The sequence below is a fragment of the Paroedura picta genome, chromosome 6 (genome assembly GCF_049243985.1).
Source record: "Paroedura picta isolate Pp20150507F chromosome 6, Ppicta_v3.0, whole genome shotgun sequence".
NCBI classification, from domain to species: domain Eukaryota; kingdom Metazoa; phylum Chordata; class Lepidosauria; order Squamata; family Gekkonidae; genus Paroedura; species Paroedura picta.
In genome coordinates, this window is record NC_135374.1 from 33,736,142 (window position 1) to 33,763,731 (window position 27,590).

Genomic DNA, 27,590 nt, shown 5'->3' on the forward strand with positions numbered 1-27,590 from the left:
TCCACCTGCTCCCACACCCGAGCGAGGGGTCAACGGAAGCCCGCGGCAAAGCGGGAGGAAGGGGGCTAGGCGCGCTTCCGCCCTCCGCAGGCCTTCCGAGAGCGAGCCCCGCCTGCAGCGCCACCTGCTGGGCCTATCGGCGCACCCGGCCGCGGCTGGAGGGGGGGGGGGGAGAGCTGTTGAGCCACCTGCTGGCCGAAAATGAAGTGCGACTGGTCGCCCCTCGTGTCGTGCTAGGAGCGTGATGGGGAGAATCGTGGAGCGATGAACAAATACGGCATCTCCTATCGTTTTCAACAGGCACGTCTCGTTCCGGAGCAATTGGGTATTGCTGCATGCTGGCACCTGTTTGATTAAGGGGAAGCGTCGATTTCCCAAAATGTCAAATCGAAAAAGGAATTAGTCGGCTGACTAAGAAACGTATTATTCTTTATGTAGTTTTATTTTGAAAGTCACAATTAAGAAAGTTGAATCTTTGATAATAAAGAATTAAGAAGAAACAACAAATACATCTCAAGGTATCACTTAGGCGTAATGCTCATAATGTACTGGGGTTCACTCATGTGTATATCCAGGTCAGACCTAAACTCATAGATGTTTTAAGCCCTGTGGCTTACATGCAAGTGAAAGACAGGTGTTCCAAATGAGTCAAAGGGCTCTGATATGTATATTAATACATGTATACATAATTGTTGTGTCCCATGACATTGAATTACACTCAGGCAACATTTTCTTTAAATTAAAATCTAGGTACTTGGACAAAGGCTCAAGGGCAGCTCCATATTGAGCTACAATAGGTCTTCCAGGAATTGGTATAATATTTTTATGAATTTTAGGTAATATGTATAGATGTGGGATTCTTGAATGCTGTCTTTCAAGGAATTGTGCCTCAGTTTTAGAAATATAATCATGTCCTAGTCCTTCATGCACCACTTCTCGAATGATTCAGGATGTGGATTACAACCTCTCAAAATTGATATTTATTATTCAATTTATAACCCACCTTATTCTGAAGCTCAAGGTGGATTACAAAAAAGTTGCACCCCCAATATAAAACTCCTCCCCTAAAACCAACATCACAATAAAACATTAGTTCGCGAAATTCCCTTCTCCCCTCTACAGACAACCACCAGGGGGTTCGCTCGATGATCTAGCGTAGCCCAAGGGTGGCCCTGTGATCTTAAGAACCCAGCCTCAACCAAAAACCTGGCGGAAGAGCTCCATTTTACAGTGACTGCAGAATGCTGATAGTTCTGTCAGGGCCCTCAGCTCTCCCAGGAGTTCATTCCAACAGGTTGGGGCAAGGACCAAAAAAGCCCTGGCCTGGGTCATTGCCAGGCATATTTCTCTGGGGCCAGGGACCTCCAACATATTGGTACCCACAGAGTGAAGAACACTGCGGGGTGCATAAGGAAACAAGCGGTCCCTCAGATAAGTAGGGCCCAAGCCACCGATGGCCTTAAAGATTAAAACCAATATAGCTTTCTCACTACCAGCTGGATATGGGTTCTCCAAGGTGTACCAGCGAGGATCCTAGCAGCTGCATTCTGCACCAGCCGGGTCAAGGACAAGGGTAGGTCAGCGTAAAGCAGGTTACAGAACTCCAGTTTGGAAGTGACTGTTGCATGGATCACTGTGACCAGACAGCCTGAGGGCAAATAGGATGATAGTTGCTGTCCTTGGAGAAGCAAAAATGCCATGTGCATTACTTCTGTGACCTGGGCCTCCATCAACTGGGAGGCATCCAAGATTACCCCCAAATTCCTGGCCGTGAACAAGATGTCAAGTCATGCCCGGCAAAGGTGAGAGGTGTGCATCCTTTCCTGCCCCTTTCCTGCTCAGACGCAAGAGGGATCCATGAGGAGATAGAGCTGGGTGTAATCTGCATATGGATGACACCCCAGCCCATAGTTCCAGACCAGCTGACTTAGAAGTTGCATAAAGATGTTTAATGTGGGGGAGAGTATCGACCCCTGCGGGACCTGACAAGGGATTCAGTAAGAGTGCAATAACATCTCCCTGACTGCCACCCTCTGTGTCCAGTTCCGGAGAAAGGAGCACAGCCATTGAAGGGCTGTTCCCTGAATCCCGGCCCCAGCAAGGCCAATAGCATGTGGTCAACCATGTCAAACGGAGCTGACAGATCAAGCAACACGAGAATGGTGGAACCACCTCAATCTAGCTGGTGCCAGAGATCATCCCCCAAGGTGACCAACACTGTCTCCACCCTATGGCCAGGACAGAAGCCAACTTGTATGGACCAAGGACTGAAGTTTCCTCCAAGTATTCCAGGAACTGATCTGCCATACTAACATTCCCCATGACAAAGCATGCATAGTGGTTGAAAAGTGTTGAAATAAACAGCTAAAAAAAGCATCCCCCACCCATTTTCTTCTTGATTTATTTGACATTAATTTGGAATATAATTGCTTTCTGCATGATGGGAATTTATACTTACAGGGGCTTAGCAATGGGTTCAGCAATTGCCCCTGTGGTCACTAATCTCTTTATGTTATTTTTAGAACATTCTTTGCTTTGTAATAGCGAAGTTAATCCTTTTTATCAGTATGTAAAATACTGCAAGGTTCTTTGATGATATTTTAATGGTTTTTTTCTGATCCCAGTCACATTGAAGCATTTGAATTATAGCTTAATTCTCAACACCTCACCATTAAATTTTCCATTCAATCTCATATTTTAAAAATCCCATTTTCAGACACGATGGTTCACATTTCCCAGGACAGCCATTTAATGATTTCCTCATATTGTAAAGAAACAGACTGAAACACTTTGTTACATTTCAGTTATTTTCACCTGTGGCATTTAAAAGTCATTGTACCCAAACTTTTACGTTTGAAACGGAACAGTGCCTTCCAGGACACGTATGAGCAAGCATGTGAAATATTAAGTTTGGATTTAAAGGAACATGGTTATCCTATATGGTCTGTTGCGGTGGCTGAGGTATATGTTGACAGTGCTGATCATGAATATTTATTAGTTTATAAGGAGCGTACTCTTACTGTCTGTCTTATGTGTTCATTTGAATTTTCAATTTTTTCTCGTGAATTAAAAATATTATTTTCTGCCACTGGCATTTAGTGTCCCAGGCTGCCAACCTAAACCTAAACCTCTCTTGACTTGGTGCTGGGGATGCAATATTCAGGAGTTATTAACCCCTTTTTTGGCACCTGCATAAATGTCATCCTTACCTTTGGATAATCACAATTGTGGGAAATGTCCCATTTGGAAATTTATGTTGGAAACCTCAGAGTATCCACATTCCAATCAATTTACTGTCAAGATTAGAGATTTCATTACATGTTCTTCAAAAAGTGCCATTTATAAGATTGGGATTGGGATATACTGGCATATCTACAAGACCTCTAAAAACCAAAATCATGGAACACATATCCAGAATCCAGAACCGGGTCCAAGACACTCCATTGGTCTCCCATTGAACTGAACATGATCATTCACTGGATGATTGCACTTTTTTTTTTTTTGCACTATCATCACTCCTAGTCAATTTCATAGCAGCAGCAGTCAACAATGTTTGCTACAACACGAATGTTTTTTCATTTTTCAATTTGTCACCATCTCTCCCAGTGTCCTGACTTCTTCTTGGGACTTATCTCGTTTCTTGTAAATATTTCTGTAAATCATTATTTGAGAAATTATTACCATATTAACATATACATTGGAGCCATTTAATTTGACTCTTTGGGAACACCTGTCTTGCCCCTGCTTGTTAACAACAGGGCTTAAAACATCTATGAGTTTATGTTTGAATTGAGTATATATATGAATGAACCCCAGTACACTGTGAGCAGTAAGCCTAAGTGATACCTTGAGATGTCTTTATTCTTTATTATCATAATGTCAACTTTTTAAATTGTGACTATAACTGTCCATGTATATACAGACTTTTACTATTTTTATTTCATTTCAGGCAGATAATGCATTACTCAATCATTTAAAGCTATCACAATAACTGAGGTAGGTAGGTTATTTATATACTATACTTTATATACTATACTATATAAGTAAACTCGGTGCAAACTTAAATGGACTCCGGGGAATGGTAGAGGGCAGGAAGGCCTGGAGGATCATTGTCCATGGAGTCGCGATGGGTCGGACACGACTTCGCACCTAACAACAACAATATAAGTAAACTATACTTATATTATTATCTATAGGAAGTAATCACTGAGGAAGGTTTCCAGGAAAACGGGTACTTTATCTCGGACTCCGTTTTGACTACTTCTATTTGAATATTTGATTACTTTCAAGTACTTTGGCACCTGTTTAACTGCAGTTGAGCCCATGAAGCTGCCTTATACTGAAGTAGACCTTTGGTCCATTAAGGTTGGTATTATCTCCCCAGACTGGTAGTAGCTCTCCAGGGTCTTAGGGCCTTTCACATCACTTGCTGCCTGGCATTTTTAACTGGAAAGATGTCTAGCTGAAACCTTAGAAAGCTACTGCTGGTTGATAAACCAAAGGTGCCTGTTTAAACAGCTTCATTTTCAAATTTGCCCATTTCTTTGTCAACAGAAATTCTGGACCTTAATCTGTGAAACTGACATATATGGAAGCCATCCAGCTAGTGGCGCACTAACCTGAGCAAAGCAAAATAAATCTCTGAGTTACTCACTTGCAAATAAATTGCTTCCTGGATTGTTTCTGCTTGCTTGATTGCAGTGTTCAGTGGAGGTAGAGGATTGCTTTTCCCTCCTAGTTTCTTGACTGAAATGTTCAGCGGAGGGAGATAAACAGGATTTGGGCCTGGGAAGGAATATGATGCATGTTTGCCTGGATTTCTAATTGGATGGGAGAGAGCCGTTGCCATAGTTGATGAAGGTGCTGGTGCTTGTCTGGCTGATATTTTCACAGGTGGAAGATGCACATTGACTGTTGATGAAGGCTTCCCTGATGGTCTTAGTGGTGGAAGAGAGAAATCGGCCATTGCATACTCATCTGTGAAATCCTCCTAAGGATAAGAAGAAAAGTTAGCTTTCTCTGGTTAATTCCTGCATCTTCTTCTCAGTCCCTTGGAATTTTTGAAAGTAGTCACAAAAACAAACCAGACGCTAGAAAGAATATTTGACTCAGAAAATATACATTGATTGTTCTAATAGACCTACTCTGTCCTGAGGTTTTCAGAAAGGATGTAATCCAGGAGCATTAATATGCTGTTGGGAAGGAATGGTGCACATATTCTTGTCCTGCAGAGACCTCGCCACACAAACACACACACATCAGCTCTGTCGTCCCGCTGTCAGCTTCTCAAGGGCACCATTGTCTCAGCCTATATTTTCTGTCATACCACCAAAAAAATTCTCAAGATGTTTTTAATTTTTAAAAATCAATAGTTACTATTGCACTGTAACAATTTATTGCCAGTTATTATATATCTAATAGCTAACTGTACCCCAATTTGCAGATACTTAAATCTGCAGTCTGGTGCCAGAGGGAAAGCAAGAAGTTTTTCCTGCAATGGGGGGGGGGGTTCAGAGAAATCTAAAACCAGAGGGGGGAATTAGATGAATGTAAACTCCCCTAAACAGAGGAGATTTAATACTATCCTGCTTATTTGCAAAGAACACTTCTCTGTTCAGCCAGGTGGCCTGGGTGGAGGTAGGAGGACCAGTGAGAGCCCAGGCATGTCTTGGTTCCCTGTCAGCCCCCACCATCGTCAGCACTGTGCCAGGCCCAGCAGTGGAGCCCAGTGGTAGTGATGGTGGGACAGGGAGCTGCAGCCATGGTGCAGCTGAGGTTGGGTGGGTAACTGCTGCTGTCAAGGAGACAAAACTAGGGTTGGGGATAGGCTGGGGAAATTTCCCCCTGCAATATATGTGGGCTTCTATTTATCTATTTCAAGTACTTATTTGAACTGTTCCACTGGATATGTGAAGAAAACGATAAAAAGGGGGCATTTGCCTTGGCAACCATGATCACCACACCTCTGAGAGACAATGCATAACAGCTGTGGAGCATGTGTAGAAAAGGAAAGTTTTAAAAACAGCTGGAAATGAACAGAAGAGTAATCTGCTTGGAAGCTCCATTGCCAATGCCTTTGTATTTGCAATACTGATGTGCAGAAGTCTCTGTACGTGAAAGCATCCTTATTGTCACACCCCAAGTCCGCCCCTTGAAGGACACTGCCTTCCTCATCTCATCTATCACAATGAGATGCTCCGTAGACCTCAGAATGGATGGGATTCAGTTTATCCTGGTTCTCCTTCCAACAGGGTGGCCTTTGGTCTATAATTCAGGCCTCCCATTTTTTTTCCTATGGTTTGTTTGAGGAGCTCCCTTCTATATGGCCATCCCTGGCTGACCTGGGCCATTAGCCCCAACTACTGCCCTGCCCTCTCACTTGGCTTGTGGCATGGACGGTGTCCATGGCAGCTGATTCATCTCCATGCTTATCAAAGCAAGACTGACTTTTGCCTGCTCTTCCCAGGGCTGGAGTATGATTGGCCCATGATGTTGCCTGCTAGCACTAGGTTTCAGAGGTTTACTGTCTCTGAGGTTCCTTTTTAGTTGCAATGGATAGTAGCTATTGATAGACCCATCCTCAAATCTAACACCCTTTTAAAGTTGTCTGTGCTTGCAGCCATCACTACATCCACTGGCAGCAAATTCCACAATTCCACCACTGGGTGCCCTAAGCTTGGCTTTAAAAGGTCACTCTATAAATAAATTGCTCTTGAGGCCTCATGCAGAATCATGTAAACATGGATCATATGTGATTCAGCCTTGTTCTTGAATCAGGATGTGGCCATGTTATTGTCATTTACAAAGGTTAGTTGATGTGCATTGGAACATACCAATTGTTACAAAATGAAAGGTACAATGGTAAATTGGAGCCAGAACTTAGTTGTTTCCTACGGGGCTGGAACAAAACTACTAAGTAATCATATCACTGCCTAACAGCAACATTAGAATATTTTTAGGAAATCTTTTTGTGCACAAGTGTATAATTCAAATATTAGGAGGGAGAACAGGGACAAAAGTTATTTATTGCCTGAAGTCATTTAGGATCTATGCTGTGTTTGGTTCTGGCTAAGGTCAATATATATCAATTTTGCTTCCCTAAATAGCAAGCCAGATCTAAATGGTCACCTGTGCCTTCCAGGCATGTTGCGAGCAACTCTCTATTGTTATTGACAGTTGATGCACTCAACAACAAGGAATATGAACCAGGCAACACATTTCTCTTGCTACCTTGGAGGGTGTGTGACATTGTGAATATCTGTAATGGAAAGCTTAGGAGCAAGTACCCATTAACCGGTGTTGGTTTGTACATATACAGACTGGACTAAAAGCAGCACTGAACTAATATCTTTTGCCACTAAATGGTATTGTTTTCCTATTAGAAAGGGCAGTTTTGAAACTTGAGTGTTACATCACCTTAACAGAATATTGTGTTGCAATTTGTTTAAGCAGTGCTGTTTCATATATATATTTCCCGCCTGTACATGGACTATGAAGAGGATGATGATGTCTCCTTTGCAAAATGGATGAGCAGTTTCTGGGGACACAATGTGCCGGATGAAAATGACAAAGCAAGTAGATCTTACCGGCAATGGCAGACAAGATCCTTGGTGGAAAGGAGAGCCTCTCTTCCGGTAAGTCTGTAAGTAATGGAATGTAAAGACAATGTGGAGAACAGGGTTTTTTTTTTTGTTTAAGATTGTTTCCTATGATGAAAGGCACCAAAGGCACATGGCAAAGTGTGAGGACTCAGTATCTTTCGGGATCAATAATAGATATTTTCCAGAACCAGAGCTAATAAAGTTTCAGTGATGATATCTTGGAGCTCAAACAATTAGAATAGCTTAGTACTGAATTACCCCATAGGACCTTGAATGGTCGTTATGAGATATTTGCATGTGTTTTATTTGAATATGTGAATCCAAATTTTGATGACATAAAGATTAAGAGTTTACCCGTGCAAAACAAACAAAATCCTTCTTATAGACTTTTGTCTAGCTGTGGTAAACAGCACATTTTATTTATTAACAGACTGAAAATCATTAAGGTAATGAGCGCCAGTTTGGTGTAGTGATTAAGAAGGGCGGCTTCTAATCTGGTGAGCCTGGTTTGATTCCCTGGTCCTCCTCCACCTGCAGCCAGCTGGGTGACCTTGGGCTCATTACAGCCCTGATAATGTTGTTTTGACTGAGCAGTGATATTAGGACTCTCTCAGCCTCACCTACCTCACAGGGTGTCTGTTGTGGGGAGAGGAAAGGGAAGGTGACTGTAAGCCTTCTGGTAGATAAAAGCAGCATATAAAAACTAACTCTTCTTTGTAATCATTAAAAAACCTGGTTAATTGCATTAATTTGAAAAATGGACAGTGACTGAAGTAATTTGATGCTAACTCTTTTCTCTGATTTACTTAGCTATTTCCCTAAGAATTGATTGATATAAGCATTTTAGTGTAGTGAAATATAAATTTTTGAGAGTTTTGAATCTATTCCATTGTGGGACCAGCTTGCAGCTCACTAATCTACCCACTACTACCACCTTTCAGTCCAGGAAAAGATGGGGGTTCCAAGAACTGCCAGATAAATTTATTATTGAGCAAGGTCACACTGGACTTTTTACCAGGGAGAAGCAGAGCAAGGAGAAGGAGGAAAAGGCCAATACCACGTTCAGACATGGCCATACAATCAGGCCTTATAGATATATACAAGATAGAGCTCTCAACATGTTTACTGAGAAATAACTCCCACTGACTTCAGCCCTCTAATATTTTCTTCTTCTGATTAAAACTTATGTAATCTATATGAAGTGTGGTTGAATAAGCAGAGAGTCATCATTAAAATATAATTATAATTTCAAAATTCTACTAGTCCCTACAGTACTCCTCTTTTGTTTCACAAAACTGTATTCAGCTATTTACTTCTGCTTTGTTTGCCCTATATCAGCAAACTGGTTTGTGCTTCCCTCTAAGCCAAAAATTTCCTTGCTTTACAATTCCAATTTGCAGGGCAACATGCAATCAAACGTTTGCCTGTTCAGATGTAATACAATCTATAGTTTGTACTGAAGAAGTAGTTAACTGATTCATATCACACAGGAAATGAGTGCAGATTCACAAGTCAGTCACAGAAGTCTTCCATTTTGTACGGTTTCTAACTCCTGGTTGGGAAATTCCTGGAGGTTTGCAGGATGGACCTGGATATAAGACCGTAGAGTCCACCCTCCAAAGCAACCATTTTTCCAGAGATGTGATCTCTGTAGCTTGGAGATCAGTTGTAATTCTGGGATATCTCCAGGTTCCACCTAAAGCTTAGCAATCTTATAGGAACAATTTAATGTATGGCTGAGTAGATACCAGGTGCAGCAATGTTTGCAATTTCTAGTTTTCTGAAATACATGTTTGAGGACTTCAAAATAGTTGCCACCAAAATCAGTGAGCCATCAGCTACAATATACTTAACACTCAGTACTTAAAGAGTATCTAACAGAACAAAAGCAGGGATATTTTGGAATTCTAATTACTAACTATCAAATTTGCAGATAAAACCAAACATCTTAGAGGACAGAAATACATTTTACAATGATAGTGCTAGGTTGGAAACCTAGACTGAAACTAAAATTCAACAGAGACAAATGCAAAGCTCTGCAAAAATAATCCTAGGTACATGATGGAAGATATCTGGCTTGGCAGTTCACATGAAAAGAATCTTGGGATTGTATATCACAAGCTGAACATGTGTCAGAAGTGTAATAAACCTGCAAAAATGGCTACTATGATTATCAGTGGTCTTACTAAATGTACAGTGCTCAAATCACAAAATTAAATATTCCCCCCTTCTGTGAAGTGAAAGCAGGAGTGTGATAGCCAGATGAGATGGTGATCAACAGACGCAAGTGCATTTTATTTCACAATAAAATCAGAGTCCAGTAGCACCTTTAAGACCAACAAAGATTTATTCAAGGTGTGAGCTTTCGAGTGCAAGCACTCTTCGTCAGTGTTCATGTGCTTGCACTCGAAAGCTCACGCCTTGAATAAATCTTTGTTGGTCTTAAAGTAAGGTGACCAGATTGTCCCACTTTTGGATGGGCATCTGGGGGCACCTTGCAAATTGTACTTATGTTGAAATTAAAAAATATACATTACAATACTATTTTTGCGTTCTATGAAACTTTTTGTTGCTCCATATAGACCAAATTTTTAATCAAGAACCCCCCCGGTCAATGGTGTCCTGCTTTAAAGGTAAAGGTAAAGGTATCCCCTGTGCAAGCACCGAGTCATGTCTGACCCTTGGGGTGACGCCCTCCAGCGTTTTCATGGCAGACTCAATACACGGTGGTTTGTCAGTGCCTTCCCCAGTCATTACCGTTTATCCCCTAGCAAGCTGGGTACTCATTTTACCGACCTCAGAAGGATGGAAGGCTGAGTCAACCTTGAGCCGGCTGCTGGGATTGAACTCCAAGCCTCATGGGCAAAGCTTTCAGACTGCATGTCTGCTGCCTTACCACTCTGCACCACAAGAGGCTCTTGGTGTCCTGCTTTACTAATGTTAAAATCTGGTCATCTTATCTTAAAGGTACTACTGGGCTCTGATTTTATTGTGCTACTTCAGACCAACACGGCTACTCATTTGAATCTATTGATTTCACAGTCTTGTTATTTTAGGTATAGGCTTTTATTGCCAGACTTAGTTTTAGATTTTCATTTTAAAATATTTTGTTTCTCTGATGGTTTCACTGCTGAGGTTGTAGTATGGAAGAAGCGGTTTATCAAAGATAGGAAGTAGCACAATGTTAGAATTTTCTGACCTACAGGTCCTGACTGGTCAAAGCAGATAATCTGAATATCATGAATCCAAGGCCGATGATGCACAGGACTCATTTTCACCTTGTGTGTTTCTTGGGTTTCCTTTGCCATTATGCATTGATTTTCTTTCCTTCAGAGCTCAGTTTTCTTTCTGGTCACTTTTCCCTGGGTTTTCTGAGAGTGCTTTTTTTCCTGTTTCCCCTTGACCGTTTATGCACTGGAGGTTTCATGCCAGGCTGCAGGCTGGAGTTTTAGTCGTGGCAGGTTGCCCCACCTCTTCCTGCAACCACATGGGGGAGCATTTGGCCCAGTGCGCCTCATCTCCCCCCAATTTGTGCTCCTGCACGAGAGCTGGGGCAGTGAAGTGCCCAGTGCATAAACGGTCCTTGTTTCACTTACAAGGTAATTCAGAAGTGTATAGATTCCCCCACCCTTTGCAGCTCTTGAAGGTTACTCCATGCCTACATTGAAGTCATTCTGCCCACTCTGCACCTCCTCCCTTCATCAGTGTTCAAGCTCTATGTTTTCCTGCTTTAAAATTGTTTTTGACAAGCAGCATGAGTATAGTGATACAAGACTATCACTAATCTTGGATCACCAAATAAAAACATTTAAATGATAAGGGAAAGTTTAAAATGAGCTATGCAAGGTAACTCACTGCTGGTGTACACTTGAAAGAGGATTGGGGAGGAGGCAAATAGCAGCAAGTCCAGTGCAAAAAAAAGAAGAAGAAAGGTTTTCAGTGCTACGTGCAAATGAAATAAAGGGAGGGTATTGTTAGTGCAGAATGAAATTGACATGGTATCTAAAAAGAGACAGATACTAGAATGGGAAGTCAAAAGCTTTGACATTGTTATTCCCTTTAATGTATTAGTGGGGGGGAAATGGGGGGGGCATTTTGGCAGACTCCAGAAGCCTAACATTAAAATGGTGGCTGAGCAACATGGACCTTCTGCAAACCACCAAACATAAGGATTGTTTGGGATCTATTGTCCATTTGGAGGACAGAGCACAATCTTTACATGGCAGGTTTTAAAAAACCTTCCAAGATCATGACCAGTGTGCAGGTTCAAATTAGAGAATCACATAGAAAAAAACACACACACATTTGTAAGAAAGGACAGGAAATTAGTATTATTATGCTATTTCTTTGCCAATAACCAGCTTGAAAAGGCTTAAACCATTGTGTTAAATGCTTTAAAGGAACTAGGCATTTCAGGACACACTATATAGGGATCAATAGAATGTGTATTATGCATGAATGGGAGAAGGAGCTCAGTGCAGAAATGAGGAGATGGAAGTGTGACACAATGCCACAATCATGCTCTATGCTTCAGAGCAATCATTAATTATATTGTTATTCTGTGCCAGTAACTACACTTGCTGTTTCTTGATTTTCTTGATTCATTTATCCTGTATTTCAATTTGATCTTTGCCTGTTCCACTGTGTACATATGACTTTCCTATGCTTTTTCTTTTTTCTCTTCTCACACTTCCTTTATTTCACCACAACATTCCTTGGTATTTTTATTGTGCGAATTTAACTACAGGGCAGCTACACTGAGGAAAATGAAAGCAAATAAATCAACATTCAAACATTATTATTTTTGTGGTGGCCTCATTGTTTTATTAATAAAATGTTCCTTTCATGCACCAAATAGAGTTATATATGCATTAAGAGTAAGTTAGGTCTTATGGCACCTTCAAGAGTAACCATTTTTTCTAACATCTTTACTGAACTAAATGTCCTACTTTTTGATTAGTGTAATATGTTTCGGGAATATTTCCTTACTTGAATAATTCCAGAAAGAGATCTAGAAATTGACAAGGCATGGAAATAATGTAATTTTATGCATGCTTGTGTGTGATGGTGTCATGGGCAAAACAAGTTACAAGGAAACTTGTGAAGGGTTTTGATTTCATGACAGATTAATTCTTTGTATATTTATTGGATACATTCTTTTTTCAGGCTAAACTTTCTTCCATCCATATGACAAGATTTCATGCTTCTACTAAGATCCCATCACCAAGTCATCTAAGAGATTGCAAAGAAATACGAGAAGACCAAGATTCAAAATGTCATTGTCATGTAAAAGCACGCAAGAAGTCCTCAAATGGCAATTCTCCCCAGAGGACAAGTGGACCAAACAATCTCTCAAATTCCATCTTGGAGTTTTCAGAATCTTTTGAGAGGCAGCTGCATTTCAAAAACAAGCGCTCAGTTTCTTTGGTAGGTGACAGCTATTTTAAGTGGCAGAAGACTTTCAAAGAAAGTCACATCCCACACACTAATTGGATTGAACTGTATACACTAATCTGATTAAATGTAATAGTTCTGACTTTAGTTAACTTGAATAATGCTGGCTTGAAGTGAAGAAGTGGGTTGAGTTTGAAAAATGCTTTCTTAGACTTCCATGTGGATAGCAATATGAAATAATTAGTTCATCTAAATAAGCCATAGCAGTCTCATTGCAATGGCTCCTTAACCATTTATTTATTTTCTCAGTTATTTGATAATGCATTTCAGTTGCTTGCAGAGTCCTTTTTCTATAGATATCTAATGACAGTTGTTTTATTTTACTTCTATCTTACTGTTTACTTAATATGAAAGACATTGTCCTTCAAACCAAATACCACAAAAATCCAAGTTTCAGGTAGGTAGCTGTATTTGTGTGTAGTATTAGAAAAAATTTTGATTCCAGTAGCCCAAAACTTTTGACTCTTTTGTGAGTCAAGCTGACTTTGATGCAAATGAAGATTCATTAGCTCTTATATTCAGGTCAGAAGATGAAAGGGGTATTACAAAGAAGGGCAGTTGGAAGAAGGATGCAGAGGTACAGTACAAAATGTAATCTGGTAATCAGCTTAGATAGAGTTATATATTTCCCATCTTTATGTGTATGTTACAGTTCTAATCAAATTGATAACATTTTGAATTGTACTTTTGTTACACCGCTTCCTCCTTCTGACTTGATGGACCTTCATGTCGATTTATTTCTGACAATGTGAATAAAAAGTTCCAAAAAAAACAGAGTCGAAATAAAGCAGTTCTGCTAGTCAGTGGGCTGCAGCAGTTGTAACCTGTAAAGTAATATTGCTCAAACTGTTACAGTCTCTTACCAATAGACTCCCTATCAAATTTATGGCAAGCCTCTGAAATAAACTTAATTTGAGTTTGAAGAGGTTCTCCTAGAAGTCACTAGCTGGTAGAAATATAGTGTTCTGCCAGCGGGTAAGGACGTTTTTGTTTCCCTCCCTATGTTTTAATTGCTTTTGTGTTTGTGTTTTCAATGGTAGTTTTGATTTTAATTGGTTTTAAGTGTTTTCATAATGTTATGTTTTTAATTGTTAGCTGTCTTGGTGGCCCTGATTGGACAGAATAGTGGGATATTAATTTTGTAGCTAATTAAATATAATGCCAAGTAGCCAGCCTCCCTTCAGTATTCCTCCTAGAACAGGCTGTGTGTACTTTAAAATGTCACAAATTTGTCACAATCAGGATGACCAATCACTCACTTTTCATGGCACTAAGGCTTGGAATGCTCAGGTCACTTCAGGTCTATGACTCCTAATTCCTAACTAGCATTTAAAGTGCCCCAGTTCTCAGCTTTCAAGACATAGCTCAATTTTTTTTCATTTTAAAAGCTGTCAATAATTTAGTATTACAAAATAATGTCTGCTTTACCAAATACATAATGCTTTGGAGAAATTGCAGCAAGATTTTAAGAGATGTTCTTATAGTTTTCAAAATACGGGCATTCGTTCACATTGTCCAACCATGTAGAATGTTTAAAGAGAAACATTGTCTCCTATTTTACTTTATCCCTGTCATAATTAGATAATTAATAAATGTTACTATTGTATTTGTTGAGGTTTTCAGTACCATCTTCTTCTCAAGAAGATGATGCTATACAGGCATACCATAGGTTCATCTAGCCTAGTATTGATGGATAGCAGGTTTTTAACATCTCAGGTAAGATTCAGGGTCCTTACCAACATTTTTTAAATTATAGACATCCCGGATTAAAACAGGGACTTACTACACACAAAACACAGCTCCTCCAAATCAATGTGATTTTATATGGATGGAATTAATTAATTAGTTGGTCTGAAATAGCAGAGCTTTCTTTTCCTTAGGGCTGTTATGGAGCCTCCTCTAAGACGTACTGGAAATCAAGGTTATAGGAAACCCCAGATTTAGGTTGACTTATTTATTTGATCCAGTCACAATAAGACTGAGATAAACTGTGCTGTAATTGCTGTTGATATTTTGCTGGGATAAGTTAGATCACTTGTTATTATGGATGGTGCTAGCATTCAATTTTCATTTTAATGTTTATTTCAGGAACCTGAAGGGATGAAACAGAGGCGGGAGAGAGAGAGACTGCGTAGTCACAAGAGCAGGTCTCATAAGAAAACAGGAGAAAAGAAGGAGCCCAAGAATGAACAAGTGGTAGGAGAAATTAGTGTGGAAGTTCCAGCTGAAAAACATAGTTAATACTTGCCATCACATAAAGGCATAAAGAGATGTATTATACATGAATGATAGATTTACTTTTGTATCCAAACAGATTATAAAATAATGTTTGACACTTAGCCTTGATTCTATAAAATAACCAATGTTAGAGTAGAACAGCCTGTAGCTACTAAAATAAAAATAATTTGCATTACTCCTTTAAAATGCTCAGATTGGTGTGTTATTTCTATCATTAAATATGGGTATTAGATTTGATCAAAAGCAAAATGAGCAATTAATCACATATAACTTCTGAATATTTATTTATTTATTTGGCTTTTTATACCGCCCATTCTTTGCAGCTCTGTGTGGTTTATCACGCATATGATAAATATGTGTGCTTATTTATAAAAGAGAATATACAGTTTTGAAAAGCCATGTGAAAATAACTTTGGCTAAAACTGGATGCTTAGTTTAGCTCAACAGCAAGCTTGTGAAAACAAAAAAAAAAGTAACAACCATACAAGTAATTGCTGCAGAATTCGGAATGGTCCTTGCATAGTCTCAGAGATAACAAAATACACACAATATTACTACTGGCCTTTTCTATGTCAGCACTACCCATATCACATTGTTGACCTGGTTGTCTGTATATTTTCAACATTAGCATAAATCTAATGCATTCTGCTGTATATTAAAGTACCACATAAGTCACAAATTTACGGATTTGATCAAAACAAAATGGGGTGAATCCAGCCATCCTTCAAGTGGCCCTCCTCCAGCCTAAGTAAACTTCTTCCAATTTAAATGACTCACATTGGAATAAAGCTTCTTAGACGACAAGTCTTCCAAGTTGCCCAAAAAGGAAAGGAGGGGTCTAAATATTAAAATATATTAATACACTTTGCTCAGTCGAAGGATAGGATCCCATCTCATTCTGTCACACCAATTGACATGGTTCCATTATTTCATCCTCAACTTTGTGTTCTTGTTCTTTTTCTTGTACGTCATTTTCTCTCCCTCTGAGAACTAGTTCAAACTTCTACATCTCTTTTACTACCCTATCCCTTCCACTCCCTTTCCAGAATTCATATGTTCTCAGGTCTAAATTACATGTCATCTACATCTTTAAACATAGGTCCAGCAAGAGCACCTCTTGCAGCCATTCCAAATTTACACATCAGTGGGCCCATGGTCACATGTAGTTTGAATCTCAATGATCATTTGTTAATTTCCGTTCTTACCTTCAGTGGAAGGAGGACCAGCAATAAGACTGTATGAAGTCCCAATGGGGCTTCTCCATGATTGTTATTTTTTTCTTTTTAAAATATATTTTATTTTAAAATAGTAACATGGCACAATTTCACTGATCTTTTTCTTTCCTTCAAAAATGGATTGTTTTCTTTGTAAGATAACTATTAAAACAAACACAATGTTTTTGTTTTGAACAGGAATAAAGCAATAAATGTCTTAGCAAAGCATTTTGGTAGCAACTATGCATGATGTTTTCTGGATAGGTTTGAAGTTTAATAAAAATCGGTTTAAAAATCAAATATGCTGTATCTAATTCCAGTTGTCATGGTGGATTATTTTAATTAAATGGATTTTAGTAAAAAGTTTTCAAAGGAATTTTGGTTAGTAATACCAATCTGAAGAACTTTTACTTGCAATTTTATGTCAATTGAACTTTTAAGTAAAGAACATAATCAGTAGGGCTGCTAGATGTCCTCTTTTTAGAAAACATGTCCTCTTTTTTTGGTGTGCATCCACTTTTGGGCTCTTTAAAAAAAACAATAAAAATGTGCTCTTTTGGGTTGGAAGGTTAGGAATATTCCTAGTTAGTAGCAATTATCACAGCTTAAATATTAAGTGCATTTAACTATGATTTATCATATCAATCATTTATTTGAATTAGTCAGTTGGGAAATATGTCCTCTTGCTTTTTGAAACATGGCAAGCCTACAATCAGGGTTTGATAAAAGGTTCTAGATCAAGAAAGTGATACTTTGTATCCATTGTCTGCCGCTGTAGGATGACAGATTTTTAAGGTATTTTGCATCAGGTTTATTGATGAGATATATGGATAACAGAATTGAGAATGAAATACAAAGGCAAATATTTGAGGAGCTTCAAATTCAAACAATGATCTTATCACATATAATTTATCCCTGCCATGTATCATGCACTGAAAATAGGTTTGCTGGGGGTGGGAATAGGGCTGCCAGATCCAAGGTAGGAACCTCCTGGAGAGTTGAGAAAGAAACCTGGGAGGACAGGGACTTCAGTGGGTACATCATACAGCCCACCCTCCAAACCATCAGTTTTCCAGGGGAGAAGTCTGGAGTCTATAGTCTATAGTCTGGAGAAAAGGTGTAATTCCAGAGGATCCCCAGGTCCCACCTGAAAAATATGTAGTCATTTCCCAATAACCCTTTCTGGGATTAGATCCTTAAAGCCCTGAGTTTTAGTTCAAAGGAATGCCTGTTAACAATGTTATAGGTAAAGGTAAAGGTATCCCCTGTGCAAGCACTGAGTCATGTCTGGCAGACTCAATACGGGGTGGTTTGCCAGTGCCTTCCCCAGTCATTACCGTTTACCCCCCAGCAAGCTGGGTACTCATTTTACCGACCTTGGAAGGATGGAAGGCTGAATCAACTTTGAGCCAGCTGCTGGGATTGAACTCCCAGACTCATGGGCAGAGCTTCAGACTGCATGTCTGCTGCCTTACCACTCTGCGCCACAAGAGGCCAAAGGTTTAGTAATGGAACAGTTTCCTTGAGAAGAATGCTAAGCCACAGACATCAAAGTATTCTGCCTCTATTAATACTAGTTTTCCAGAAATGGGCTTGTTCACATAAAATGCCCCATCCCAACACAAGTAACTCTTCATGAAGAGGAACCAGCAGTGTTAAAACAACAAGCATCAGTGAGATAAGGCATAGGTATCCCCATGCTTCTCCTCTTGATCTCCACACACTTCAAACCAAACCCGAGCAATAGGCACTCTCTAACTGTGCTCTCTTTTGCTGCAAGTTATCTATATTGTATCTACGTCCTTCATAGTCTATGAATGAATCAGAAGGAATGCATGCAGAAGGTAATATTCATATAAGTTAGGCTGAAAGAACAACTGGACCAAGCTTCTATGGCAGAATGTGAATTTGAACCTGGCTTCCCAGATCCTAATCTGACCTAAGATGCATGATTCAGTTTGGCTAAGCCAGTAAGTACCCCAAAAGTACCCAAATCAATGCTGATTCATGTACCTTTTGGACATATCTAAGCCAAATCACCCATCACTATGTGATTCAACAATTCAGATGTGATTTGGCAGTTTGGATGTTCCATTGTGTATTCTCTCGTCTTGTCCTTTTTCGCCCCCACCATAGAGAACAATAGAGGTTGGATGGGAGCACACTCTTTGGGTATCCACAGAATTGAACCCATTTTTTTGAAACTCGGGATCTTTTGAAAAGAGGCTCCAGCAACTATGCTTCAAATTTGGCACCTCTTTCTTGACCCCTCACCTCCCAGACCACAGAATAGTAGAAAAGTAAATTTTACCACAGAACGGTAAAATTTTCCATTGACTTTAAAGGCATCATAAGTTATAATGGCTCCAAATCAATTTGGAGTAACCTAAATAATCTGAATCACTATACCGAACCATCGATTTGGGTTATTTGGATTCAGCAAAATTGAATCAATTTGATTTAAAAAACTGCCAGTTTTTTCTGTGCAAATCTCTAGTTCGACCTTCTAAGCACTATATCATGCTGGCTTCTATCCAAATGAATTTGATCAAATTTGTAACCCCAAACACTATATATGGTTTACTATGATTTTTTAAATTATATATTCAAAACAAGACCAATAACAATAAAACATAACCAACATTAATTATTGCAAAATTTCCCATACATTGCTAGCTGACATTTTCTTCTATTTAATTATGTTTTCCCTGACTGAATTGAATTCACCTCTTTTACAAGTTCCTTGAATCATTTTAATGTTGTTAGTTATTTTTAAAAAATCATTAATTGCTTTGATTTATTCCACCATTTATCTATTACCTAATGGTTCAACTATTATGAGACACTATGGAAGTATGTATGTCTTGATTCAAAATTAATTTTTCTAACCCTGAGAGCAAGGAACACACTTGTGTAAAATATGTTCATAAGGACTTCCTTAAGCACTTCTCCAAAGTTCTGGAATGTCTTGTTCCAACAGGCATAGCTATCCAATATGGAAATTTATATTCCATTATGACCAGAAATGTCTAAATTGCTCTGTATGTGATTTTTTCAAAACTGTTTGTGGGAAAAAGTGAGAAAAATATTGGTTTTCCAAAGGTGAACAGTTGCATACTTATTATTAAAACAATATATATAATTTATTTGTGTTGAATGTATGGACGAGAAAGTAACTGTGCACTCTACATTCATTTTTAAGCACACCCTGAGAGAAAATATATTTTAAGCGAAGTGTTGGAGTGAAATTGGTTATTAGTGCAGATAGAAACCTGGGTCAGCTGAAATGCCTAGTGAAGTAAAGGGACAAATATTACAGTCAGTGCTTGCTTTCCTTTCTGAATCCTGACAACTAGGTCCACTCAGTGACTTGTCCAGATCAGAACAGACAGTCGGCTGGCTGAGCTGCAGGATTAACTATGCACTGATAAAACATCTGGAGTGGACTGGTTTATATTTTAACTGTAAAGAACTTCAAGAAGGTGTATCAGCAATGCTATTCCTTTAGCTGCTGCCTGCTATTTCTGCTGTAGCCCTTCACCATCTCTCCTCTGCTTATCACAAAACAATCAGCAGTTTTAGACTGATGGGCTACTCAATTCATACCCCACCATTCATGCTGAGTGGCAAACTATGAAAGCTGAATCATTGTGCTAACTAGGAACAAGCATTTGTTTCTACTGGGGTGAAAATGGTATCTTAACAATGTCTGAGGAAGAATGGAAAGAAACAGCATTTGTGTGTATAAAGTGCCATCAAGCCACAGCTAACTCATGATAACTCCAGCATGGGTCTTTTAAAGCAAGTGAGAAGCAGAGGTGCTCTGCAGACTTTTCCTTGGCTTCCCTTCCAAGCACCAATACTACTTAGCTTCCAAGATCTGATGACATCGGGCTATAGCATGCCATCTTTCCTCTCAAACAGCATTTCGACCTCATGACATTATCAAAACATGATTTTAAATACACTTCCGGACTTCTGCAATGTGGCAGGCCCCACTCCAGTTACAAAGTGTTTGGCACAAGAGAATAAATGTGAGTTTAGCAAACATGCAACAAAAAGATAAGTGGCATTTTAACATAAAATTGTATCAAGATAGGCTAAGTGAAAGGGGTTAAAATAGCAAGGGCAAATAGTTAAAAATACCTTTTGGTACTGTTGTAATGTGCAAGATCTGCAACAATTCAACAGCATATATTAAGAATATTCCATAAGGGACATTGGAGGAGATGTGTAGTTAAGTATATTTAGATCAGGAACTTTCTGATATTTTTCAAATACTCTCCTCAAGTGTCCTGATTGGCTCACTGGAGACTTTCAAGTCCTTCAGGCATACTTTCTCTCTGCTTGTCTCCACAATAGGAGTACTGGAACATGCAAGATCTGCAGTGTGCATGACTGAACAGAATATGAAGAGTGTCCTGCAGTTAGAATCTCTCTCCTCTATCCAAAGTAGTATTACCAAACATTAAAATCCCATGATAAGAACAGTTTGGGAGAGAAAGCTTAAGTCTGCTGTTCTTACACACTGTGGTTCTGATTCAAATTGGGCCACATACACCTGAGAATCTAAGTTTTAACAGATCCCCAGTCCACATCTGCTTGACAAGTCTTATGGTGGTCAGTGTATCATGTAGTTAATGTTAAGTGTGCAGAGGTGACAGCCCTACTTGTGCGCTCACCTGTTCAAGAGAGGATGGTGGCAGGGGGCAGTGTTGGCCAGGCTCTGCTGATGCAGGCAACCTAGCTAGAGGCTGTAGGGAAAGGAACAGCAGTGAGGCCACAGCCTGAAATACCCCAGCAGCGGTAGCAGCAGTGGCAGCAGAAGCAGCAGGGTCTGGGAGGCTTAGCCAGCAGGTTGTATGTGGAAACAGTTTCTTCAGTCAGTTTCTCAAAGGATTTGGCCATGGATTTTTCAGCTGCTACTAAGCTTCTGGTCAAGCCATAAGTTTTTGTTCCATGAACACTCAGAAAAAATCTCCCAATTGTTAGTCACATCAGTCACATTGTTGGCAATAAAGTACTGAAAGAGTTTTCCTGCATACTGGACACAGTCCTCTGTATCCAAATCACTCACTAAATCTCCATAGGAAGTCATTTGGTGTCCCAAAGCAGCTGTACTGTTACTTATAGGATGTGAAATACTAGTCAATTTCATCATTGTCACCAGTGTAATATAGCCAAACAAAATGAGCCAAACAAAATGGTCTAACTATATTTATTGCTAATGTATATCATAAGGCCTCCACCAGGTCACCATCTAGAACAGCCCGGACAAACAGAAACAACCAGAGTCCCCCACCTGCTTGGACATGCCCAGTGAGATTCCCCAGCTAATGACTCCACAGGTGGGAAGGGCTCTGTTGAGGCGGAGGCCCCATGGCGTGTGGGTCCCGGGCCGTGGGGTGTCCCCGGTGAGAAGGTGTGTGTGGAGTGGGTGGCTCCATGGCAGGGGGGTGGAGGACCATGCGGTGCCCCGCAGCCTAGAAGGAGGCGAGTTGGCCAAGTGGAGCCCTCGGCGGCCAAGAGGTGTGTGGTGGTGAGGCTTGGTGAGTGGTGCCACGTGGCTGGGGGAGGTAGCCGCTGTACAGGCAGCCCCAATCCGGAGGCGGCCAGCTTTGCTGGGCGCCTCTGGATTGGGCTGCTGGGGAGGCGGGTGCTCTAAGGGCTGTCCCAGCGATTGGCCCGCTGCCTGTGGATTCCAAGGGCCGGACAGACCCGGACAGCAGAGCGTAGACCCGGACAGCAGAACGTAGACCCGGACAGTGCCACCCAGATGGCTCTTTCAACTTTATTTAAGAGCCAGTGGTAAAGATTTTGTACAAGTTAAACAATTGCTTTAAGAGAACAATCACATTTTCTTTCCAAGGCAGCATCTTTTAGTTAGTCAAATCTAATTCTCAGAGTAAATTGATGTGTGTGAACGAGACTGTGTGTGAACGAGACCTTGGGGTACTTGTGGATTGTAAACTAAACATGAGCAGGCAGTGTGATGCAGCAGTAAAAAAGGCAAATGCCATTTTGGGCTGTATCAACAGAGGCATCACATCAAAATCACAAGATGTCATAGTCCCATTGTATACGGCACTGGTCAGACCACACCCGGAGTACTGTGTGCAGTTCTGGAGGCCTCACTTCAAGAAGGACATAGATAAAATTGAAAGGGTACAGAGGAGAGCGACGAAGATGATCTGGGGCCAAGGGACCAAGCCCTATGAAGATAGGTTGAGGGACTTGGGAATGTTCAGCCTGGAGAAAAGGAGGTTGAGAGGGGACATGATAGCCCTCTTTAAGTATTTGAAAGGTTGTCACTTGGAGGAGGGCAGGATGCTGTTTCTGCTGGCTGCAGAGGAGAGGACACGCAGTAATGGGTTTAAACTTCAAGTACAACGATATAGGCTAGATATCAGGAAAATGTTTTTCACAGTCAGAGTAGTTCAGCAGTGGAATAGGCTGCCTAAGGAGGTGGCGAGCTCCCCCTCACTGGCAGTCTTAAAGCAAAGGTTGGATACACACTTTTCTTGGATGCTTTAGGATGCTTAGGGCTAATCCTGCGTTGAGCAGGGGGTTGGACTAGATGGCCTGTATGGCCCCTTCCAACTCTATGATTCTATGATTCTATGATTAATACATTTGGTCACCCTTTTCTACCTGAGTCTCCAGTTTCTGCATCTGCTGCTTAGTAGTTCTCTCCATCATTGGTAAGAATGGGCTGCATTGGTATTTGAATTTGCCCGTCATACAGATGTTTCAGGTTTTACTCCATCACCATTTGTTGAACACCTTCATTGTTTGCTTTCTCTTTAGTCATGTTGTCCTTCCTTTTAAGAACTAAACAGAACAGGCAGTGTGGATTTTTAGAGAGAGAGAGAGAAAAAGAGAAAACCAAAGATCAGAAAGTGCATGTTATTACTGGAAGAGCTTTCTTCCAAGAGTATGAAAACAACAACTAGGGAAACAAATAATTTGTTTCAAAAAAATATGGCAATAAATATGAAGTGTCTAGCAAAGCTAACAAGTATTGTCAAAAACAAACCATTTGAATAGGAAAAAATAATTGAGTAAAGCCACTTCCTTCCATAACTGAATAATTTATAAAGCTTATATTGTGACATGGTTTTTAGGGCAGATGGTCAACATTCTGGAATCATACTGTAAATGAATCTATTTCAAGCAGTGTATTCCTGTATACATAACCAGGATCTAGGAGACTAAGGCTGGAATCCCTGCTGTATGCTGGAAGTTGTCTGGGTGCCTCTGGATCAATTACATGTTTTCAGTGTAGACCCAGTCACAGACCATCTGCTTAGTATGCAGAAGATCCCATGTTTGATCCTGAGCATCTCCAGTTAAAGGAAACAGATGCAAGACCCTGAAGAGCTGCTGCCAGTAAGAGTACTCAAATACTGATCTCAATACCCCCAAATAGTTGATTCAGTCTAAGGCAACTTCATATGTTCACGTACTCATGTGAAGATAAAAGGGAAGAAAACAGAACAATACAAGCCAGTTGGGGTATAAATAAAGTACATAAACCATGTGGATTGTGCTTAAGAAATAAACCCTTAGTGATGAGCAGCATTCAACTGAACCTTAGCTGCTGTACTGCATGGAGGTGTTCGTGGGACTCAACACCCCTTAGCACAATTCTGTAATAAGTCTTAAATGTCTGAGACCAGCCTGTTTCTTGATGACCTGCCTATCAGCATAAATAAAATCATAAATAATTGAAACTTCAAAAATTACTAAGGAAAACGAGAAAATATTTGTTAGGATTTCTTTCCGCTGCTCCACAGAATTTCCGATTCCTCCATCAGAGGGGAAAATTAATAAACTCAAAAAGAACATGATTCTTGGTCCTGGCCACTGGAGCCATTGTTACCTCTTATTTTCAAATGATCATTTGATTTGTGATATTTTGAAATTTCAGCGGTCTTTTAATAATATGTTGTACAGTGTGAATTTTAACTTGAGTGTTTGTAATCTATACAGTGTATATACTTTGTACAGTTTCACTCTCTATTTTAGATAAAATGCCTTGGAGAAAATAAAGCTTGTTTTGGTAACCTTGTTGGGCCAGTGGATTCTTTGACTCTGACTCCACTTTCCCATGCAGAATATAGCTAAACAAATGAGATTACCTGGTTCTTAAAAGAGTTCTCACTTGGAGCCTCCTTTCTCTACAACCCATCCTCAATGTTAAGAGTTGCTGAATTATTCAAGTTCTTGTGGCACCTGAGATAAAGATCATAAGACGCCTGCATCAGCAGAATTATTAGATCAGCAATGATGTCATCAGACAATGTCTTGTGTTAAATATGCTAACCGTTCTGTGCATATGTTTCATTGACAGGAAGGACAAGAGAATATCGTACTAACTGGCTATACTGCAGTAATACAGTCTGGATACATGTCTAAAGTAGCCAGGCATCCCTCTTTAAAAAGACTGTAAATATACTAATTCTAGTTGTTTTCTTCTGTGGTATGCAATGTAATGTAATACATACACATAAAACTATCTTATATTAAATTGGTACATCAGGGTCAGTACTACCTGCTCAGACTGCCCAGCAGCTCTGCAAGGGGTCTCAGGTAGAGGTCTTTCACATCATCTACTGGCTGATACTTGAGATGCCAGGGATTCAAATTAGGACTTTCTGAACACAAAGCAGAAACTCTTACATTAAGCAAGAGCCTCTCCCTAAGGGCTTCATCCCCAAATCTCTAGGAATTTCCCAACTCAGGATTGGCTCCCTATTCTCAACATTGTGACTTCCTTTCACACTGATCCACATACATTTGCCTCCTCCTTTCATCAGGTGTGTGTGCGTGTGTGTATGTGTGGGGGAGATTCCTTTCCAACCTTAAGGCTGCTTGGCCAGAACTATCCATAATAATATACTGTCCTTTGGACATAGAGCTTTATTTCAGAACTATCCATTGAAGGGTGGAATCTCACTTATGAAATATATTATTCTTTTTGTTCTGCATGACTGATTGAATCAGAGTTATCAAGCTTGTAATGAAGAACTTTCATACATGCTCTGTTTCAAGTAGCAGTTTATTATGGGGTAGAGGGATACCAACTGTTTTGTGGTAACAAACCTATTTACACATAACATCTAATGGGCTCCCCTTTTGAAAACACTCCCATGTTTACATCAGTCTGGCCTATTCAAAGGGATGGCGTTAGAAATACTAGCTGCAATTGAGATATTAGTTAAAGATGATTTTAAATAAATACATAATTTTAAATAGTTTAATGTATTATTCTAATTGTAGATTGTTTGTATTGATGCTGTACACCAGCCTGAGCCAATATACCGAGAGGGCTTTATATAAAGAAATAAATAACTCCTGAAGAGGGATTTAAAAAAAATAAGCATAACCTACCAAAATAATCTAATTAACCCCACCAAACATGTTGGTGATTAATCAGTTAAAAGTTCAACTACTTTAGGTCTGCTTAGAAGTCACACATGGCAGCGGTCAACCACTTTGCCTAATGAAATAAGACTGAAGGGACTTGAACAGGATAGTTATATTTCAGGATACTGTTGATAAGGAAATAGTTCCTTTGCTAGTGGTTTGTAGCATCAGGTTCCTTTGCCATGTTGTTTGTAGCATCAGGAAAACAGTAAAGGGTGGTACATTTAACCAAGTGGGCTCTAGTCCATGGAAGTTTACATAGGAATCAAATTTAGCTAGTCTTGCAGGTCTATCTTAAATATTACATCTACCTTTCTGGAAGCAGTGAAGTATATATCAGTGAAGATTTCAATCTATGTGTCCCAGGTTTGGGCACTAGTCTTACAGAAGAATCTCCTATGGGGATAACGGCTCAGGTCAGGAAAGCTTACTGAAAACACTTGAGAGCCAGCTTGGTGTAGCCCTTAGGAACACCAGGTTTGATTCCCCACTCCTCCTCCCCATGCAGCCAGCTTGGTGACCTTGGGCCAGTTGTAGTTCTCTCAGAGCTCTCTCAAGGGTGTCTGATGTGGGGAGAGGAAGGGTGGGCAATATAAGCCGCTTTGAAACTCCTTCGGGTAGAGAAAAGCAGGATATAGAAAACTGCTATTTTTCTTCTTGAAGGCAGGAAGGAAAAAAGTTTGCCATCTATATTCACTGAGGTCTTTAGGGAGGGGGCTGATTGCAAAAATAAATAAGGAATGAAAGGCCTTTATTAACTGGCACCAACTCAGAATTGTTCAAGGAAAGCGAATAATGACTGTTGAAGGGGAGGCCAGTCTCTTATAGTCTCCTGGGATTTGATTCAAATGGGTAGCCATGTTGGTCTGAAGTAGCACAATAAAATCGGAGTCCAGTAGCAACCTTTAAGACCAACAAATTTTTATTCCGCGGGGTGAATTTTGCTCACGCCCTGAATAAATCTTTGTTGGTCTTAAAGGTGTTACTGTAAGGTGACCAGATTGTCCCACTTTTGGAGGGACATCTGGGGGCACCTGGCAAATTGTACTTATGTTGAAATTAATATATATATATATATATATATTACAATACTATTTTTGCGTTCTATGCATTCTATGAAAATTTTTGTTGCTCTATATAGACCAGATTTTAAATCAAGAACCCTCCCCCCTCCCCGGTCAATGGTGTCCCGCTTTATCAATGTTAAAATCCGGTCACCTTATGCTACTGGACTCTGATTTTATTGGGATTTGGTGTTCGGAAGCAAAAGTCCTCCTGAGCGGTTAGACACTCAATGAAGAGCACGGCGGAATGCCTCGTCTTCCTGTCACGAGCTGCGAGAGGCTTTGGAAACCGCAAGTCGTGCATCCTCCCACGCGAGCGGCGTCTCGCCTGTCCGCAAAGGTGCCGCCGCGCCAGCCGGGCGCTGCCCCTCTTCCTCGCCCCCCCCCCTCCTTTCGAGGTGCCACATCACGGCCGCCTCTGCAGTCCTTCTCTCCACCGGCAGGGGGCAGCCGCCCACCTCACGCCTCGAGAACGCTGGAAAGAAGACTGGCTGCTCCTGGGGCCCATCCGGAGGCGAGGGGAGCGCGACGCCACCAATGGAAAGGCCCGGAGGGCGTTGCAGAGGAAATCAGCCGGCGTGATTGCCCCA

The 27,590-nt window shown here is 40.4% G+C and overlaps 2 protein-coding genes across 5 annotated transcripts in view; one reads left to right on the forward strand and one right to left on the reverse strand.

Annotated features, from left to right (window-relative positions):
- The window catches only part of TOMM70 (translocase of outer mitochondrial membrane 70), a 45,672-nt gene extending 20,912 nt beyond the window's left edge, over nucleotides 1-24,760 (reverse strand). Inside the window, exons 1-4 of one of the 3 annotated variants that reach the window (XM_077342065.1) lie at nucleotides 24,649-24,760; nucleotides 23,159-23,338; nucleotides 7,587-7,640; nucleotides 4,655-4,990 (exon numbers count right to left, since the gene is read on the reverse strand). In XM_077342065.1, the coding sequence (XP_077198180.1) occupies nucleotides 4,655-4,990; nucleotides 7,587-7,640; nucleotides 23,159-23,248 (480 nt within the window). In that variant the 5' untranslated portion in view covers nucleotides 23,249-23,338; nucleotides 24,649-24,760. The remainder of the gene's footprint in view (nucleotides 1-4,654; nucleotides 4,991-7,586; nucleotides 7,641-23,158; nucleotides 23,339-24,648) is intronic. The other 2 variants (XM_077342066.1, XM_077342067.1) reach the window with 2 other exon arrangements.
- LNP1 (leukemia NUP98 fusion partner 1) lies at nucleotides 94-16,772 on the forward strand. Of its 2 annotated transcripts, XM_077342075.1 has the most exons (5): nucleotides 94-304; nucleotides 3,954-3,996; nucleotides 7,453-7,634; nucleotides 12,768-13,028; nucleotides 15,144-16,772. In XM_077342075.1, exons 3-5 carry the CDS (start codon nucleotides 7,485-7,487, stop codon nucleotides 15,294-15,296), a joined length of 564 nt encoding a protein of 187 aa, XP_077198190.1. In that variant the 5' UTR covers nucleotides 94-304; nucleotides 3,954-3,996; nucleotides 7,453-7,484; the 3' UTR covers nucleotides 15,297-16,772. The 2 variants fall into 2 exon arrangements, with proteins under 2 accessions (XP_077198190.1, XP_077198188.1); XM_077342073.1 differs by lacking the exon at nucleotides 3,954-3,996 and having other exon boundaries at nucleotides 94-325.
- Nucleotides 24,761-27,590: the final 2,830 nt, after the last annotated feature.